The following is a 21,189-nucleotide window of genomic DNA, read 5'->3' as shown; positions in this document are numbered from 1 at the left end:
CCACCCAGAAATTCAGTTCACGGGGAGAATTTTCTCTTCTGCAAAGTTTTGACGCATAAATGCTTTCTAAACCTTTGCTACCAACTGCTGCTTGTCAATACTGAACTCTAACGTGAGAGGCTTTCTGTGGTTGTGGTTTTGTACATATTTATATACTCAGGAGTTTTAAGTTTATTAACTCTATTTTTCAAGGTGTTCATCAGAGAGCCTCATAGGTGAGCCTTGCCTTTGAGAACAAGTGCACATAGAAACTTGCTGGATGAAGTGGATCAAATTTGATCTGTTTTTTTTTAACAGGGAGTAACTTATGTAATCTTAAAGATAGAGGAGTTGTAGAATGTAATCTGTGTGTGTGTTTTCCCTTGGGGGAAAAAACCAGCTTGTCGGTGATTTCCTGTAGTCAGGTTTCTTTAACATATTCATCAGTATGGATAGCGGTCAGTATCTGCTCTGTTCCGGGTGCTCTGTGACTGTACCAAGATTTTGATCTAAGAGAGATCTTCTACCAGCAGGACTTTTAAAAGATAGGCCATGATGAGAATAACTGAGCAGAATGGCACAAAGGCAGGGGACGTGAACAGCCAAACTGAAACCTGTGTGCCTCCATGTGTTTAAAAGGCCCATCCAGCCATCTCTCTTCAGAGGTACCAGACCACCACTCTCTTTTGTTGCTTTACATCAGATGTGAGAAATCTTCATTTCAGCCAAGAGCTCTTTACCACCTATTTTGTATTAGCGAAAATCAAGTTAATTTACTGTTTTTTGAAAGGCGAGAAATAGAAAATGTTCCTCTGATCAGACTTTGCATTAAGAGCAGGTTGTGGGTGAAACTCAGAAAAATCCATCCAACTAAAATATGTAGCTCAGTTATGGTCAGTAAGATTTTTTTTTTAAGGGCAGGAGCATCTTTAAAGTCTTCCAAAACTCTGGGTGGCAAAAATCAAACTCCTATACTGATGCTGTTCATCTTTTCTTTAATGATAAAAACTAAAGGCTTTTTTAAAAAAAATCTTAAGTTGGTTTAATATTATCAGAGTTGATTATTACAGTGTTTACCACTAAAAAGTTTGAAAGGGCATTCTGATTACTTTCTTATTTTTATAAAATGTTCACTGTACAACAGAAAACTTCGAGCAGAATATTTTTTTTTTTTTAAAAAAGGAAGAAAGCAGTTACCCTAAATTTCACCATTACCATAGTGACCATTCTTCCAGACACATCTCTGTAAATAGGCACAACAGGTACCATTTTTACAATTTTGGAATCATGTTATTCATGCTGTTCAGTTATCCTAGAGAGTTCACACACATGTCATGGGAATAAAAGAGCTTTTTTGAAATCTTCTTTCCCCTTCATTTTAAAGAAAGGAAAACCTAACTTTCCTTTGGAAAGTGCAATGGGACCCAGTTTGTAAGGATGGTCTTTTGAGGAGAAGTGTCTCCATCTTGTGGCCTTTTAGAGTATCGTCATTCAAGACTGATAAACGCATGTTGTGTTTTTGCAACTCTCCTTGGAAATGGTGTCAGTTCTGGGACTTGTTCAGTGGATTTGATGAATCCAACATGGGGCCAGAGTGTGTCCATCTGTCTGTAGAGCGGTGGCAAGCCCTTTTTCACACCGCTGCTCTGGTGGGCAGTTTATTTATTTCTTCACTGACATGAATTTTTTATTCAATGTCACTTGTAAATTTACAAAGTATTCATTTTAATGTATCCAAAAAAAGAAGAATATTTTTTCATAAATTATTTTTTTTAATTTTATTGAAGTATAGTTAATTTATAATGTATTAATTTCTGCTGTACAGCAAAGTGACTCAGTTATACATATATATATTCTTTTCATATTCTTTTCCAGTATGGTTTATCACAGAATATTGAATATAGTTTCCTGTGCTATACAGTATGATGTTGTTTATCCATCCTATATATAATAGTTTGCCTCTGCTAAAATCAAATTCCCATTCCTATCCTCCCTCCCCCTTGGCAACCACAAGTCTTTTCTCTATAGTTGTGAGTCTGTTTTTGCTTCATAGCTATGCTGATCTGTATCGTATTTTAGATTCCATATATAAGTGATATATGGCATTTGTCTTTCTTGTTTACTTCGCTTAGTATGATAATCTCTAGGTCCATCCATGTTGCTGCAAATGGCATTATTTAATTCTTTTTGATGGCTGAGTAATATTCCATTGTATATATATACCACATCTTCTTTATCCATTCCTCTGAGGATGGACATTTCGTTTGTTTACATGTCTTGGCTATTGTAACTAGTGCTGCTATGAACAGAGGGGTGCATGTATCTTTTCAAAGTATCATTTTCTCTCAGTATATGCCCAGGAGTGGGATTGCTGGATCATATGGCAACTCTGTTTTTAGTTTTTTTGAGGAACCTTCATACTATTTTCCATAGTGGCTGCACCAGTTTACATTCCCACCAACAGTGTAGGAGGGCTCCCTTTTCTCCCCACCCTCTCCAGCATTTGTTATTTGTAGACTTGTGAATGATGGCCATTCTGACTGGTGTGAGGCGGTACCTCATTGTAGTTCTAATTTGCATTTCTCTAATAATCAGTGATGCTGAGCATCTTTTCGTGTGCCTGTTGGCCATTTGTAGTTCTTCTTTGGAGAAGTGTTTTTCGAAAAACCAATTTTTGATTGGGTTGTTGGTTTTTTGTTGTTGTTGTTGAGTTGTTTGTATATTTTGGAAATTAAGCCCTTGTCGGTTGCTTCATTTGCAAATACATTCTCCCATTCTGTAGGTTGTCTTTTCATTTTGTTTATGGTTTCGTTTGCTGTGCAGAAGCTTGTATGTTTGATTAGGTCCCATTTGTTTATTTTTGCTTTTATTCCTTTTGCCTTGGGAGACCAGTGGGCAATTTAAACATTAGAGTCTCAATAAGAAACAGGAAAACCAGGACTGGAGCCCAACTCTCCCAGCTTCTAACACTGAGCTTTCTCCACAATTTCCTTTTTAACCTCGACTTCAACACTGTTAAAGGAGTTGATCTTAGTGGCCAAGTCACGCTGCCTCAACCTCATGAAATCATCATAAAGGCTTCTAGGGAGGAAGATGGCAGCCCCAGGTAGAGTGTGATTTCACTTTAAAGGAATTACAGAAAGGACCAATCACTTGTCCTCTCACCCTACACCATTATATCCAAGTTTTGACTTTACAAATTAGTTTGGAATGTTAGGGAGAAAATATCTCTGGAGATAGAGTTGAATTTTATCTGTGTCTGCACGGTGGATGCAGACCTGTACTGCTGAAGGCAGTACAAACATGGTCATTTTCTGTAAACAGGACATTAATAGTTGGATAATAAACCATTATCACTTTGTATAAACACCAGAGCAGAAGAGTTACATTTTACATCTGAATGAACACCTTTTGACTGGATCATTTCCCCCCCTTTTTTCTTTCTCTCCTATGCAGTATATAGTGGAATGTCATGGGATCACCCTTCTTCCCCAGTTCCTGGGCATGTACCGGCTTAATGTTGATGGAGTTGAAATATATGTGATTGTTACAAGAAATGTGTTCAGCCACCGTTTATCTGTATATAGGAAATATGACTTAAAGGTAAGACTGATTTTTATTAACTTGTATTCATTAAGTTTGGTCATCCACGTTGTACGTAATTGATCACGCTGAGCACTTAGGAGGCGCCCAGAGCACAAAGCTGCCAGGAGCGCTCCTTTGTGTTAAGCGAGGACCGCTTGTACCTACGAGAGATACCATGTCTATTTTATTCAACAAGTATGTATTGAACACCAGCTATGGGCCAGGTACTGCTTTAGGTGCTGGGAATAGCTCGATGAACAAAACAGACCAAACCTGCTCTCAACGAGCTGACATTCTGGTGGGTAAAGACGGATGGTAATAAGTAAAAGGGGTAAGTAAATCATGGAGTATACTAGGAAGTGATCAGTGCCATGGACAGAAGTAAAGACAGGAAGCATGGGGAAGGGATGCGGTTTGGAATAGGGTTTCGCTTCACTGCAGACCTGAAGGAGGTGAGGGATAGGCTGAGGAGCAGGCCTGGAGACAGGCTGTTTCAGAGACCCCAAGTGAGAGGCGGACCACTGGAAATTCTGATTGTGGAGTGAGGGGATCTGACTTCTGGGATCACCGACATAGGCAACGTCCAGGTCAGGAGCTGGCAGGCTGTGACCTGCCTCCGTGGCACAGCCAACATGGCCATTTTTGTAAATAGTTTTATTGGAATCCCACAATGCCTGTGGTTTGTGTATCGTTATGTGGTTGCACTGTAACAGCAGAGTTGAGTAGTTACCATAGAGACCGTTTTGGACCACAAAGCCTGAAACACTACCCCTCTGACCCTTTTCAGAAAAAGTTTTCCAACCTTTGGTCTTCATCAGTGGATCTCGAATTTTTTTTTTATCTCAGACTCCTTCACACCCTTAAGAGGACCCCAGAAAGCTTCTGCTTATGTAGGTTATGTCTACTAATACTTACAATATTAGAAATGAGACATTGAAAAAAACTTATTTAAAATAGTAAAACCATTACATGTTAGCATATCTTTATGAAAAATACCTTCCAAATCAAAAAGTTTAGTGGAACAGGTAGCATTGTTTTTTATATCTTTGCAAATCTCTCTAATGTCAGGTTTGGTGAGACAGTTAGAACATACTGTCTGGTTTGGCTGTCTACCTGTTGCCAAGTTATTTGATTGAAGTGTATGAAGAAAATCAGACCTTACACAAATATGTAGTTGGAAAAGGAGAGGAGGAGTTTTTAATAACTCTTTCAGAAATTTGTGGATGTTTTCCTTTGATATCACACCTTAACCTGACAAGTGGTAATGTCTCAAAGCTGAGTTACAGTGTGGAATCTGAAATCACATCGGTGAACTTTGCACGCGTTGGTCTGGCTACGTCGTGCTTTGGTCATTTGGAATGATGGATTGACTGAGTTAGGTGAACTGCTTCCTCGAGGCTATTCATATGTTTTATGACAAACTCCACTAATACCATTTGGTGCCACTGCTGGGTTTGTGCTGAGCTGCCAACAGCTTTACCCACCATTGTATTTGCAGTATCTGTGCAAATATCAAGGTGGTGAAATAGGCAAATAGTGTTTCAGTATTATTATAAAGATAGTTTTGCCTTTGCAGACCCCTGGGTGCTGAACTATGCTTTGAGAAGTGCTAGTCTAAGGGAGGGGGAATGTTCTAGGCTTATCTCCTACCCTCTGGAGTTCAGATGAACAATATAAGCTTCCCAAATACAGCTTTGCTCTGTCCTGCCTCCAAGTTGTAGCTATTTTACAGGTGGAAATCCCAGCCTACAGGGCTCTTTGGAACCATCTCCCTCATGAGGCCCTTGGCAGTGTTACTTAGCTCACTCTGCTGAGTATTATAGGTCTTTTCATTGGCCTGACTCTCCCATGCAAGAAGCCAGTTGACCTCTGAAGCCACATGTCCTGGTTTTTTACTACTTGTTAGCTGTGTGCAAGATGCTGAACCTCTATGAGCCACAGTTTCTTCATCTGTAGAACAGAGGTGATCTTACCTCCGCTGCTGTGAGGATTAATGAGATCTGTATGTGTCACGTCCAGCATAAGGCACGGCACGTGGGGAGGAGTGGATGGATTTTCATTGTCTCATCCATTCTACTGATAAGTCCCTTAAAGGCAGTTGTTTTGGTTCTACTTTTTTATCCCCCGGAAATGCTTAAGGTAGTGCCTCTATCTTAAGCATATCCTGCTTGAGCATATCCTGTTCAAGCATATCCTGATGTAAATTATGCTTATAGACTGGATGTTATAGTTTTAACCTTGGATGTCATGATTTCGTCTCCCTTTTTAGCTTGTAGAGTAAACTTTTCTTGCCAGTACTTGCCGTTGTGAGGGAACCTGGGCATCTGGCATCATTTCATGGCTCAGACTCTCAGCCTTGACTGACTTAACGTTTCTAATTTTGTTTTAATTTTTAAATTCTGAATGAATTTAAATTTGGATGAGTTTTTCCAGGCTAATGCTCTGCATTTTTACATAGAGACGAAGCTTCAGTGAGAATTAGGAGCAGAGTAAATTATATCGTAGAGGGGAAAACACACAGAGACTAAAAAACTTGGTTAAAGATACAGAGACTCGGGTATTACAAGTATTTAATACCTGAGGATTTAGCCCCCCCTCCCCTTTAAATCTGGGGACATTCTTTGTTAGCAGTCAGTGTACAGAGGAAGAGACTGTGGCCCGAATTCAAGAATCTGTAAAGGAAGAAACAAACCATTGTAGGTGACGGCTGCTGGGTTCAGCCAGGCAGAGGGCTCTCCTTCACGACCAGGTTACACGGTTCATCTTCACGTGCTGGGTCAGCTTTGTGCTCCTCCGACACATCCCCCAGAAGCTTCGAGCATCTTCCCTGGGTTGGCAGCAGGGTCTTTCGGATCCACCAGACCTGGGAATGCTGAGCATAGGGCAGATGGAGAAGTGGCCCCCAGGGACCCCCTGGCCTGGGCTTGGCCCCCTTCCCCAGTACCAGGAGTCTCCCCATCTGTGAACACGTTACACACATCCTGACTAATGCCTGAGCTGCTTGAAGGCAAGATGGTCATAGAGCAAAAATGTTAAGAGTGGCCAACCTAGAAGCTACTTTAAATTTTCCCAAGTCACATACACATTCTCTTAATGATTGGCTAATGCAAGTATTCCAGGCCAATAAATATCTATTTAAAACATGGTCAGGTAAATGGATCGCTCCAGTGACCTAGTCATAGTCTGGGCATCCAGTGCTGGCAGGGGAGGGAGAGCAGTCAGTCGGGCCGTGATCCTCCTCCAGCCGTTCACTCAGCAAACACTGGGCGTTGCTGGGTGAGACACTGCGATGGTCACCACGGAGCACAAAGGATAAATGCTCACTGTTGTATTAACAAAGTTAGGAATTCACTGGCCATTTGTTTCCTAATCTATCTTTTGCATTAAGATCTTCCACAAACAAAGGACAGTTTCTGTTCTTGAACTCTACCCCAAAGCACCCCTGTCGGCATCAGGAACACTCTGTCATTTCAGACAACACAGAACCGAGGGCATCATTTGGAAAACCAGTGCAGTAGAGTAGAAATTGCTGCGACCAAGAACTGTGTTTTCTTCTACTTTATACCTCTGTGCTCAGCCTAGGTTCTGACACAGAAGCGGTGCAAGGAGATGTGTGTTTGAAGGGACCTCCAAAGTGAAAGGGGCCGGGAAGTACCCACTGGGTCTTAGTCATGGTAAGTGAGGAAGCACATGCATCAGTAACCCTAAGCCAGGGGAGACGGGCATTTGGGGGCCAGGGCACGCCCCCACCTAGAGGACGCAGCGTGGGAAAGAGGCCTCTATGCCCCAGTGGCCACTGCGGCCAGCTGACGGCCCACTTCACTTTGAAGACCCTCAAACCAACCACTTCTGACGACTGATGTTTGACTCCACGTTTAGTAAGTCATTGTTCACGTGATTGTCGGGTTTTCTGATTTCCAGCAGGAGGACAGGAACCAGGGAGAAGACAGCACAGGTGACACGGCAGGGAAGGGGTTGGAGACAGGTGGACAGAAATCCCTGCAGAGGGTGCAGCACACTCGGGGAGGGGCCAGAGAAAAGTCGGTGCTCATTTATTTACCGTTCTCTGCCCCGGAGTGTTTGCATATTTCACGTGAAGCTGATACCTCGCGTGCGCATGGTTTCATTATCTCTTTCTCTTTCAGGGCTCTACAGTGGCTAGGGAAGCAAGTGACAAAGAAAAGGTAAGTGCCCGGCATCTCTCTCACCTCACTCCCGCGGACATGCGGTTCTAGCCATTTCCCCTCCGCTACAGTGAGAAGCTCTTCATGGGCCTGAGGGACGTTCTCCTCCAGTTCTCTCCCTCAGGTTGGCTGCCCTGTTGGACAGTGAAGCAGTTATTAGTTTGAGGTGTGTGTGAAACATTTCCTATCAACGTGATCTTGAGAAAACAGCCGCCTCTGCTGTCAGCACGCTCCAAACTGGCAGGTACAGCCCAGCACCCGAGTCCTAGCCCCACTTTATGACTAACAGGGCAGGTGTGACCTTGAGTCAGTTTCTCTGCCTCCCTGAGTCCCAGTTTTCTCACCTGTAAAACGACAGTGTTGAGCTTCAAATTCACCAATAAAATATTGGCTTAATGAGCTTCAAACTCCTTTCCAACTATAAAATGTTAAGATCTTATTAGCGTATTTTTTGTCTGTAAAGACTTAGGGATGGACGAGGAGACTCTTTACTTTCTTCTGAGTCACTGGACATTAGGTAATACTTGAACCACATTTTGTTGATTATGCAGGATTATAAACAGATTCAACTGGAATCAGTTTAAGAATTTGGGAGGCAGCTTTCCGTGTGCAAACCTCAACTGCCCAAAATGGGGATTTGCTTACATGAAAGGCGCCCCGGTGCTCTCAGCTTACTCCTCATGATGTTGAGGTGCCTTTTCTTGACCAAACCATTTGAAAGCTGGGCTCAAGGTTTTTGTTTCTAAATTAAGTTATTTAGGATGATATCACTCAGTTTGGGTTTGAATTTTACAGATTTGGAAATCTCCTTTTACTTATTCATCCAGAAGTTTGTGAATGTCTTTATGGTTACTGTCCTAGCTTCAGGGGCTAAAATAATGAACCACACACACATGGCCTGCAAAGCGATACAGACATTAAATAGGAAATGACAGTATCATGTGGTAAGTGCTTTGATAGGAAACACGTAGCAAGGGCACCTAAATCAGGCTTGGTGGTCTTCCTGGAAGAGGTGATTGGAAACCTGAAGGATGAGCAGCAGTTGGCTAGAGAAAGAGGGAGCACTCAGTGCTTTCATTGGAGGCTGGGATGAGGCCACACAGGTAAGCAGGACCATCTAGAGTGGCTGTGGAAATAACCCAGAATAGATGGTGGCCCGACCTGGGGTGGTGGAAGAGGATAGAGAGATTTAGGAAGAAGAATCCACAGAACTCAGAGCTTGAATATGGGAGGTGAACAGTGCCAGGGAGTGTGTGTGGAGGGAGGGTGACTCCAAACTTTCTGGTTTGGACAGTGGGGTAGGTGCTGATTCCACTCATGGAAAAAGGAAGCAGGCAGAGTAGTTAGAACTGTCAGCACAGCATCAGAACAGAGATGTCCAGTAGGCATGAGAGGGCTTCAGCGGGAAAAGGGGGCTTGGGAAACCTGCCGGGAAGGATGATCAAAGACAGGGAAGTGTCAACGAGGTCACCTAGGATGAGCCTAACATGAACACTCACTCAAGTCCAGGAAGCACGGAGAGTCCCATACAAGATAAACCCACGGAGGAATACACCAAGACACATTAATCAAACTGCCAAAAATTAAAGACAAAGAAAAAATATTAAAAGTATCAAGGGAAAAGCAACAGTTGTTAACATACAAGGGAACTCCCATAAGGTTATCAGCTGATTTTTCGGCAGAAACTCTGCAGGCCAGAAGGGAGTAGCATGATATATTTAAAGTGATGAAAGGGAAAAACCTACAACCAAGAATACTGTGTCCAGCAAGGCTCTCGTTCAAATATGACAGAGAAATCAAAAAAGCTTCACAGACAAGCAAAAGCCAAGAGGATTCAGCACCAGCAAACCAGCTTTACAACAAATCCTAAAGGAACTTCTCTAGGTAGAAAATAAAAGGCCACAACTAGAAACAAGAAAATTATGAATGGGAAAGCTCACTGGTAAAGGCAAACATGAAATAAAGGTAGGGGATCATCCACACACAAATATGTCGTCAAAACTAGCAATCATGAGAACAGGAGAGTACAAATGCAGGATATTGGAAATGCATTGGAAATTAAGAGACCAGCAACTTAAAACAATCTTGTATATATATTGACTGCTATATCAAAACCTCATGGGAACCACAAACCAAAAATCTATAGTAGATACACACACAAAAAAGAAAAAACAATCCAAACACAACACTAAAGATAGTCATCAAGTCACAAGAGAAGTGAACAAAAGGGGAAGGGAAGAAAAAAGACCTGCAAAAACAAATGCAAAACAATTAACAAAATGGCAATAAGAACATACATACCTGGGCTTCCCTGGCAGCGCAGTGGTTGAGAGTCCGCCTGCCGATGCAGGGCACACAGGTTCGTGCCCTGGTCCGGGAGCATCCCACATGCTGCGGAGAAGCTAGGCCCGTGAGCCATGGCCGCTGAGCCTGCGCGTCCGGAGCCTGTGCTCCGCAACAGGAGAGGCCACAACAGTGAGAGGCCCACGTACCACAAAAAAACAAAACAAAACATACATACCAATAATTACCTTAAATGTAAATGGATTAAATGCTCCAGCCAAGACATACACTGGCTGAATAGATACAAAAACAAGACACATATATGTTGTCTACAAGAGATGCACTTCAGATCTAGGGACACATACAGACTGAAAGTGAGGGGATGGAAAAAGGTATTTCATGTAAATGGAAATCAAAAGAAAGCTGGAGTAGCAATACTCATATCAGACAAAATAGACTTTAAAGACTGTCATAAGAGACAAAGAAGGACTCTACATAATGATCAAGGGATCAATCCAAGAAGATATAACGATTGTAAATATATATACACCCAACATAGGAGCACCTCAATATAAAAGGCAAATGCTAACAGCCATAAAAGGAGAAATCAACAGTAACACAGTAATAGTGGGGGACACCCACTCTCATCAATGGACAGATCATCCAGACAGAAAATCAATAAGGAAACACAGGCCTTAAATGACACATTAGACCAGGTGCACTTAATTGATATCTATAGAACGTTCCATCCAAAAGAACAGAATACACTGTCTTCTCAAGGGCACATGGAACATTCTCCAGGATAGGTCACATCTTGGGCCACAAATCAAGCCTTGGTAAACTTAAGAAAACTGAAATCATATCAGGCATCTTTTTCAACCACAACTCTATGAGCTTAGAAATCAGTTACAGGAAAATAAGTGTAAAAAATACAGACACGTGGAGGCTAAACAATGTTACTAAACAACCAATGGATCACTGAAGAAACCAAAGAGGAAATCAGAAAACACCCAGAGACAAATGACAACGAAAACACGACAATCTAAAACCTATGGGATGCAGCAAAAGCAGTTCTAAGAGTGAAGTTTATACCAATACAATCTTAACCTCAGGAAACAAGAAAAATCTCAAGTGAACAACCTAACCTTATACCTAAAGCAACTAGAGAAAGAAGAACAAACAAAACCCAAAGTTAGCAGAAGGAAAGAAATAAAGATCAGAGCAGAAATAAATGAAAGAAACAAGAAAACAATAGAAAAGATCGATGAAACTAAAAGCTGGTTCTTTGAAAAGATAAAATTGATAAACCTTTAGAAGAAAAGGGAAAGGACTCAAATCAATAAAATTAGAAATGAAAAAATGTTACAAGTGACACCACAGAAATACAAAGGATCATAAGAAATTACTACAAACAACTATATGCCAATAAAAAGAACAACCTAGAAGAAACAGACAAATTCTTGGAAAGGTACAACCTCCAAGACTGAAGGAAGAAGAAATACAAAATATGAACAGACCACTCACAAGTACTGAAATTGAAACAGTGATTTAAAGACTTCCAACAAAGAGAAGTCCAGGGCCAGATGGCTTGAGAGGCGAATTCTATCAAACATTTAGAGAAGAGTTAACACCTACCCTTCTGAAACTCTTGCAAAAAATTGCAGAGGAAGGAACACTCAGCTCATCCTATGAGACCACCATCACCCTGATACCAAAACCAGAAAAAAGATGCCACAAGAAAATTACAGGCCAATATCATTGATGAACATAGATGCAAAAGTACTCAACAAAACACTAGCAAACCAAATCCAGCAATACATTAAAAGGATCATACATCATGATCAAGTGGGATTTATCTTAGGGATATGAGGACTCTTCAGTATCCACAAATCAATCAGTGTGGTATACCACATTAAAAACTGAAGAATAAAAACCATATGATCATCTCAATAGATGCAGAAAAAGCTTCTGACAAAATTCAACAGCCGTTTATAATAAAAACTCTCCAGAAAGTGGGCATAGAGGGAACTTAACCTCAACATAATAAAGGCCATATATGACAAACCCACAGCTAACATCATTCTCAATGGTGAAAAGCTGAAAGCATTCCCTCTAAGATCAGGAACAAGACAAGGATGTCCACTCTCACCACTATTATTCAACATAGTTTTGGAAGTCCTAGCCATGGCAATCAGAGAAGAAAAAGAAATAAAAGGAATCCAAACTGGAAAAGAAGAAGTAAATCTGTCACTGTTTGAAGATGACATGAAACTATACATAGAAAATCCTAAAGATGCTACCAGAAGACTACTAGAGCTAATCAATGAATTCGGTAAAGTTGCAGGATACAAAAGTAATACACAAATCTCTTGCATTCCTATACACTAACAACAAAATGTCAGAAAGAGAAATTAAGGAAACAATCCCATTTACCGTCACATCAAAAAGAATAAAATACCTAGGAATAAACCTACCTAAGGAGGCAAAAGACCTGTGCTCTGAAAAGTATAAGACACTGATAAGAGAAACCAAAGATGACACAGATGGAAAGATATACCATGTTCTTGGATTGGAAGAATCAGTATTGTCAAAATGACTATACTACCCAAGGCAATCGACAGATTCAATGCAACCCCTATCAAATTACCAGCGGCATTTTTCACAGAATTGGAACAAAAATTTTTTTTAGTTTTTATGGAAACACAGAATACCCCGAACAGCCAAAGCAATTTTGAAAGAACGGAGCTGAAGGAATCGGGTTCCTTGACTTCAGACTATACTACAAAGCTACAGTAATCAAAACACGATGGTGCTGGCACAAACACAGAAATGTAGATAATTGAACAAGATAGAAAGCCTAGAAATAAACACACACACCTGTGGCCAATTAATCGATGACAAAGGAGGCAAGAATATACAATGGAGAAAAGACAGTGTTTTGAATAAGTGGTGCTGGGAAAACTGGACAGCTACATGGAAAAGAATGAAATTAGAACATTCTCTAACACCATACACAAAAATAAACTCAAAATGGATCAAAGACCTAAATGTAAGGCCGGACACTATAAAACTCTTAGAGGAAAACATAGGCAGAACACTCTGACATAAATTGCAGCAGTATCTTTTTTGATCTACCTCCTAGAGAAGTGAAAATAAAAACAAAAATAAACAAATGGGACCCAATTAAACTTAAAAGCTTTTGCACAGCAAAGGAAACCATAAACAAAACAAAAAGACAACCCCCGGAATAGGAAAAAATATTTGCAAACAAAGCAGCCGACAAGGGATTAATCTCCAAAATATACAAACAGCTCATGCAGCATTATGTCAAAAAAACAAACAACCCAATAAGAAAATGGGCAGAAGATCTAAATAGACATTTTTCCAATGAAGATATACAGATGGGTAGAAAGCACATGAAAAGATGCTCAACATCACTAATTATCAGAGAAATGCAAATCAAAACTACAATGAGGTATCACTTCACACTGGTCAGAATAGCCATCATCAAAAAGTCTACAAACAATAAATGCTGGAGAGGGTGTGGAGAAAAGGGAACCCTCCTACACTGTTGGTGGGAATGTAAATTGATACAACCACTATGGAGAACAGTATGCAGGTTCCTTTAAAAACTAAAAACAGAACTACCATATGATCCAGCAGGCCCACTCCTGGGCATATATTCAGAGAAAACCATAATTTGAAAAGATACATGCACCCCAATTTTCTGTAGCACTAGTTACAATACAGTTAAAATTTAACTGTAGCACTAGTTACAATAGCCAAGACATGGAAGCAACCTAAATGTCCATCAACAGATGAATGGATAGAGAAGATGTGGTACATATATACAATGAAACATTACTCAGCCATGAAAAAGAATGAAACAATGCCATTTGCAGCAACATGGATAGACCTAGAGGTTATCATACTAAGTGAAGTAAGTCAGAAAGAGAAAAACAAATATCATATGATATCACTCATGTGGAATCTAATTTTTTTTAAATGATATAAATGAACTTATTTACAAAACAGAAACAGACTCACAGATTTCGAAAACAAACTTATGGTTACCAAAGGGGAAAGGTGAGGGGTGGGGGGATAAATTAGGAGCTTGGGATTAGCATACATACACACTACTATATGTAAAATAGATAACTAACAAGGACCTACCGTAGAGCAAAGGGAACTCAATATTCTATAATAACCTATATGGGAAAAGAATATGAAAAAGAATGAATATATCTATATGTATAACTGAATCGCTATGCCGTACACTTGAAACTAACACAACATTGTAAATCAGCCATACTCCAATACAATTTTTTTAAATGAATAAAAATTTTTAAAAAAGTGAGGCAGGACTTCCCTGGTGGTGCAGTGGTTGAGAGTCCGCCTGCCGATGCAGGGGACGCAGGTTCGTGCCCCAGTCCGGGAGGATCCCACATGCCGCGAAGCAGCTGGGCCCGTGAGCCATGGCCGCTGAGCCTGCGCGTCCGGAACCTGTGCTCCGCAACAGGAGAGGCCACAACAGTGAGAGGCCTGCGTACCGCAAAAAAAAAAAAAAAAGTGAGGCAGAGAAAAAGGAAACGGTGGCTCCTTTGACAGTTTATATTTTTACTGTGCACCAGTGACTATATTTTCACACTTCCAACCTCTGTGTAAATCACCGTGACGCCACCGGCTTTGGCCAAAAGCAGCAGAAACAACAGATTGTCAACTTCTGTTTACATGTTGCTATGTAAACATTTTTTCCAGGTGCCAAAGACTCAAGCCGGTGTTTGAGTTTTAGTCCATGAGAAACTCAGAGGCTTAGTATTATTGGGATTTTCTGCTAGGAGAAAATATCTGGGCTGTTTAAAGAACCACACACTGGCATTGAAAGAAGGCTTTTTCAGCGTCATCAAAAGAAGGCAGCCCCGGAATAAGAGCTGTGGCCCTGATGCTGTGCGCTACTCCACAGGGGTTGCTCTGTTTTTATTTCGTTCCCAGGTCTCTTGAGACTACTGCTAGTGGCCTTTTTTTTTCTGTTCATTTTGATTTCTCCAGCTTCTATGCCCAGGGGCTTGGTCTGCTATGACAATAACAATGCCAAGAAAGACAGTTACAGCCAGTGGGGTGATTGCTGCAGAATCCGAAGTCCTAAAACAAGGACACATAGGAAGGAAAGCCACAGTATTTGACGTGGCTATGACGGCTCATCCTCAAGAGCAGAACATTCAGTTACCTGTCTGTCCCTCCGCAGCTCTGCCTCTAGACACTTGCCAGGAACCCAGGGCATTTACCACAGTTCCACCCCCCGCCTCACCAAAAATGTTTAGCCCTTCACTGGTGTAGGTTTCTGTGAAAAAGGCATGAAATTACAGAATGTGTTTAACAGAAACCCACTTTTCTGAGGATGCTGCTAGGACGCTTTTATCGTCTATTGAATGTGCACAAATTGTTCCTCAAAACATCTCCCCTGGAGGTGCACTTAGAGACGTCAGAGACAGGAGGTACCTTAAGAGGTCAGAGTCCCATTTCCCCACCTCACACATGATCGATTTGAGACCCAGAAGCTTACGTTGCCACACAGTCGGTGACAGAGGCAAAACCTTACCTTAACTGCGGGGGTTTTTTTTATTGTTAATGTACTGGGATTTAAAAGGTAAGTAATAGTAACCACCGTTTGTTGAACGGAACGTATACTATATGCCAAGCCTGTTGTAAACTTTACACCAATTTGCTCATGTCATCCTGACCACCACCTTTAAGGTGGAGGCTATTATTACTTCCTTTGCGTAAATGAAGTTACTTGACAGACAGGCTGTAACTTGCACCACAGTTTTGACATGACACAGCCGGGGTTCCAGCCCAGAGCGCACATTTCTAACCTTCTAAAATGTTTGAGACTTATTTCGTTTTTTAAAAGAAGAGGATTTATTATCAAAAATTCATATTACCCCATGAATCATGAAGATGAACAAGGAAACATTTCACTACAATGTTTCATTGACAAAAACATGTAACTCCAAAACAATATGGTACTAAGGCAGTTCGTTGAGTCTTGATTTAAAAGTAAAAAAAAGTAATGAAATAAATCGTTTGGCCTCATACCATGTTGGCAAAAATAACCAGTTCATATTTCCTCCATTTAAGAAGTGCAGGTATTTCTGTAAGTACAGCCTGTGTCACTGTATCTTACACTATGTAAACATGAGGATTGTCTACGCAGCAGCCCCTAGGAAGAATTCAGTGCTTTCTACTTCTTTCTGGGCTTGGGGTTCCTGATAGCTCTTCTTCCAGGAGGAGCAGCTCCAAAGCATCATCCGCCTGCCCTTTTAGCTTACTGGCGCTCACTGGGCACAGGCACTCACAGAGGCAGTAGCTTGAAGACGTGGGATGTGAAAGTAATTAAAACTGGTAATTTCTGGAGACTGTGCCTACCTTGACAATAGGACATGATGTCTCTCTGATATGGCAGTTTGTTTATAATCTGGCGACAACCAAGGTAGCATTTACTAACGGTAACACATAACAGTAAATGAAATGTATTAATGGAGCTGAACTCTTAAAACCCTTGGGTTTTTAAGTTCAAAAAATTTTCTTTGCTTTCCTTTTTCTGTCAATTTTCAGGTTTTCTTTCCATGATCAGTTAATATTTTTGACTCTTCCAAAAAGCATGCTGTTCTTTGTCTTCACGAATAAAACCATAAATTATCAAAGCAGTCATTGTTATCTCTAGTTAGAAGTAATTGGAGAAGGCTGAAAATATTTTCTACATTTTAGCCTTTTATAAATGAAACGAAATGGTCTGCAAGAATATTTTCATTGCAATCATTGTATAATCATTTTCTACGAAATTGCAAAGAACAATTTTCACAGAGTCTCCATTGATGTGGCTTAATTAGTAATCTGAATTCTTAGTTTTTCTTTCATTTGCATCATTGTAGCTGTTTTAATTTCACATACTTTTCGCTTGTTGATGGTAAGTTTTAAAACTGTCATTTCAGATATTTCGTGATATAGGTGCAGAAAGGTCCCCTCCCTACCATTTGAGCTTGACACGTAATTAGTGTGATTTGCGTTAGCATAATAATGAACATGGAACTGAAGGAAATAAAGAAGTTATATTCCAACAATAATGGAATCACTTTCATGGCAACAAGTATCAGAACATGCGTGTACAGATGTCTTGAATTTTTTTTTTTTAAAAAGAGCAGAACGGTGCTTTTTTTTTTTTTAAACCGTTGTCAGATTCTGACAGCTGCTATGACTTGTTTTATTCTTTAATTCTTTCCTTTATTAATGGAAGGGCATCTTCCATTCATGGCTCCAGCAGTATCGCCCCCTCTAAATGAGACAGAAATGCGAATCTCCCTGGTGGTCCATCTTTTCACAGCTGCACTGCAATTCCAGTGTGACATCAAATTAGTAATTATAGCTGAGCGGACCGCTTTTTACAAATGACAGTCTTAGCATGCTGCCAGCAAGCAAGCTACCCAGCAGGGAATCCGGGCAAGTAAAAGAAAACAACTGGACTCACTTGATTTCTGGGGGATTTGACCTGACTCTTTAAAGAGTCCATGTTCTTGAGAGGGAGAGCGAGCAAGTCCTGGGGATTTACACAGATATGCATTTTGTTCATCGTTCTATGCAGTTCTTCTCAAAACTCATGTCTGGTTTTATTAAGTAAAGTAAAGCCTGTATAATGGGGTCATTGGGTCACAATAAGAAGATTCCTTTTAACATCTAACCTTCTCCCTGGAACCCGTTTGAAAGAAAACAGCTGCCCTGCAGTTGGCATTTGTATAACTATATTGGCAATAATCACTGTTGACACTTTGATAATGGGCTACAAAAAGCTGCCTGGTCGATTCTTCGGAATTGTGAATTGCCCTGGCAATTAACTGACTGTCACCATCTCTGACATTTTACCTACTACTGACTGAAGGTTCAGGAAAATTAATCATTAATACCCTCACATCAAAAAAAACAAAACAAAAAACAATGCTTTCCTAAACCAGTTTTCAGCATTTCTTTTGTGATCTTTAAATTGTAACGAATTATAATTAATTACCACCTCCATCTGGTTCTTTAGGATGAGTTAAAGGCAAGGTAACAAAAGATGGTAAGCTTGGAGCATAAGGTACAAAACAGCAGTGTGTCCTTCTGGGAACCTTCCTTTGCTATCAGTTAAAAAGCGCTTCCTTTTCCGTTGTCAGTGGATGATCAGTTAATGGGAGATTGTCAAGGTTTTTAGGCCCTCAACTCCGCTAATGCTTTAACCTTCTGTGAAATTCATTTCTTCTGTGAATGAAGAAAGATTGATTTCATTTCTTCTGTGAATCATTTCCCTTTGCCAGCCAGTGTTAGACACAGCTATCCTGGCGCCCAGAGTGCAGGGGGAAATACGCCATCCGGGCAGAAGCAGGGCCATCTGCCTCCTGGCCCGAAGATGTTTTATAAAAGGGGGTCTGGAGGGGAAAGGCACCAAGCAGAGCCCTAGCAAATCTGAGTCCCAGCCCCTGCTCTGGCACTAATGGAAGTTTGGGGTTTGGGGATAAATCATCTGACTTAGTCTTCATTTATTAAAGGATTTCATTGGTCCTCATGCTTTAGTGTTTGCAAGAATCCCTTTTTTCAAATGAGGCTTTCCCTCCCACAGAGGTGCACTTCAGCAGACTTGACAATCACTTAAATCCTGTCTGCTCGAGGCATGGGTTAAGGTGATTGCTATTACTAATGGAAAAAATGGTCTGAACTCTTACATAAGTTTGCAGATGTCTGAGCAAAGCCTTAAGAACCCTATAATGTAAACCATGGGGGTCATTCTGGGAAGCGGAGTTTTAAAGTGAGTCCTTTGGACTTTGGTAAGAGTGGCATGTGAAGAAGAAAGATAACATGAAGTAACTCCTGTGAGCATCTCCCAGATGACAGCATTAGTCCTCAGGCCAGACTGGTTTATGGCAGTGTATAAACTCAGTTTCACTGGAATGAACTGAACTCAGATTATCCCAGTCACACAGAAGCAGTGTTAGATGTGGGAATTTTTTTTTTTAAGCTGACAACTTATGCAGTTGGTTTCAAAAAGAGTTGGGGCGGAGACACAACTTCCAAAATATAGTATGTGGCTTGAGTTTAAGCCAACCTGCTGCAGATGTATAATAAAACAATAAACTTACGATGTTCACTAGATTAGTATTAAACCAGAAACTATACGACTTAGCAAACTTCTTGCATTTTCAGATTTTGACATTTCTTAGATTATCACCATCGACATCCGTGCAACAGAATCTTCCAATCAGATGGAAACAAATCTATTTTGTAGGGCTTGCACATGGTTTAACTGTCACATCACAGCTCATGGAGGAAAACCAAACTGTCACCATGTCACTTAGAGTTAAAGGGTCATTCTGAAAAGTCTGACAGTATTAGAAAAGGAGTAAGTTTCACTTCCTAAATATCAGCTTTTAGGGAAAATAAATAACCAACAGCTGGGTTCCACCAGGCATAACAGTTCTAAATTGTAGAACTATGATAGGGCTCATCCGGTTTTGTGCTGCTTAGTTGCAGCGCTATTTCTACAAGTATGTTGAGGTACATTCTCTTTCTACATTTACACAAAGAGATTCAGAATAAAAATTATGAGACTTTCGTATCCAGATGCTAGTCACAAATGTGTACATTCTCATTGGGGTAATAACTAGTTATTAAGACATGTTGGATCACTTCCCAAGCTGTGAACTTGTGTAGACACTATGCTTACGTTGTTAAAGGTTATATTGTACCTTTTGTGAGAAAACACCTGCCATCTTTGCCACTTCTGTCTGAACTTCACCCATATTCACTAATTTGCCTTTCCATGTAACAAATTTGTGGCTTGGATATTTTGAGAAGCAGAACTGATTTTATTATAAAATCTTTAACATCTCTTATTACCCCAAAATTGATACCACATATGTGATGTTATTCAAGCAAATTATCTTTAACCTAGCTCCAATGTAAGGATTACCTAAAAAGTCTCCCGCTTGCAGAAATATTTCTGGAGTATATCTTCAGCCCCAGAGACTCTGATTTTTTTTTTTTTGAATTTTATTTATTTTTTTATACAGCAGGTTCTTATTAGTTATCCATTTTATACATATTAGTGTATACATGTCAATCCCAATCTCCCAATTCATCCCACCACCACCACCACCACCCTGCCACTTTTCCCCCTTGGTGTCCATACGTTTGTTCTCTATATCTGTATCTCTGATTCTGCCCTGCAAACCGGTTCATTTGTACCATTTTTCTAGGTTCCACATATATGCGTTAATATACGATATTTGTTTTTCTCTTTCCCACTTACTTCACTCTGTATTGACAGTCTCTAGATCCACCCACGTCTCTACAAATGACCCAATTTCATTCCTTTTTATGACTGGGTAGTATTCCACTGTATATATGTACAACACCTTCTTTATCCATTCGTCTGTCAAAGGGCATTTAGGTTGCTTCCATGACCTACCTGTTGTAAATAGTGCTGCAATGGACATTGGGGTGCATGTGTGTGTGTGTGTGTCTTTTTGAATTATGGTTTTCTCTGGGTATATGCTCAATAGTGGGATTGCTGGATCATATGGTAATTCTATTTTTAGTTTTTTAAGAAACCTCCATACTGTTCTCCATAGTAGCTGTATCAATTTACATTCCCACCAACAGTGCAAGAGGGTTCCCTTTTCTCCACACCCTCTCCAGCATTTGTTGTTTGTAGATTTTCTGATGATGCCCATTCTAACTGGTGTGAGGTGATACCTCGTTGTAGTTTTGATTTGCATTTCTCTAATAATTAGTGGCGCTGAGCAGCTTTTCATGTGCCTCTTGGCCGTCTGTGTGTCTTCTTTGGAGAAATGTCTATTTAGGTCTTCTGCCCATTTTTGGATTGGGTTGTTTGTTTCTTTAATATTGAGCTGCATGAGCTGTTCATATATTCTGGAGATTAATCCTTTGTCCGTTGATTCATCTGCAAATATTTTTTCCCATTCTGAGGGCTGTCTTTTTGTCTTGTTTGTAGTTTCCTTTGCTATGCAAAATCCTTTAAGTTTCATTAGGTCCCATTTGTTTATTTTTGTTTTTATTTCCATGACTCTAGGAGGTGGATCAAAAAAGATCTTGCTGTGATTTATGTCAAAGA

At 40.4% G+C, this 21,189-nt stretch overlaps 1 protein-coding gene across 2 annotated transcripts in view; it reads left to right on the top strand.

Moving 5' to 3' along the window:
• Nucleotides 1-21,189, top strand: part of PIP4K2A (phosphatidylinositol-5-phosphate 4-kinase type 2 alpha) — a 178,570-nt gene that overhangs the window by 129,814 nt on the left and 27,567 nt on the right. For both annotated transcript variants that reach the window (XM_027121818.1, XM_027121817.1), the window contains exons 5-6: nt 3,436-3,582; nt 7,710-7,748. In XM_027121818.1, coding sequence (XP_026977619.1) covers nt 3,436-3,582; nt 7,710-7,748 — 186 coding nt within the window. The remainder of the gene's footprint in view (nt 1-3,435; nt 3,583-7,709; nt 7,749-21,189) is intronic.

This window comes from Aethalodelphis obliquidens, unplaced genomic scaffold (genome assembly GCF_003676395.1).
Source record: "Aethalodelphis obliquidens isolate GAN/ISIS:26980383/991018 unplaced genomic scaffold, ASM367639v1 scaffold23, whole genome shotgun sequence".
Taxonomy (NCBI): domain Eukaryota; kingdom Metazoa; phylum Chordata; class Mammalia; order Artiodactyla; family Delphinidae; genus Aethalodelphis; species Aethalodelphis obliquidens.
The sequence above is the reverse complement of the archived record's forward strand: the minus strand, read 5'-3'. Positions and strand labels throughout refer to the sequence as shown.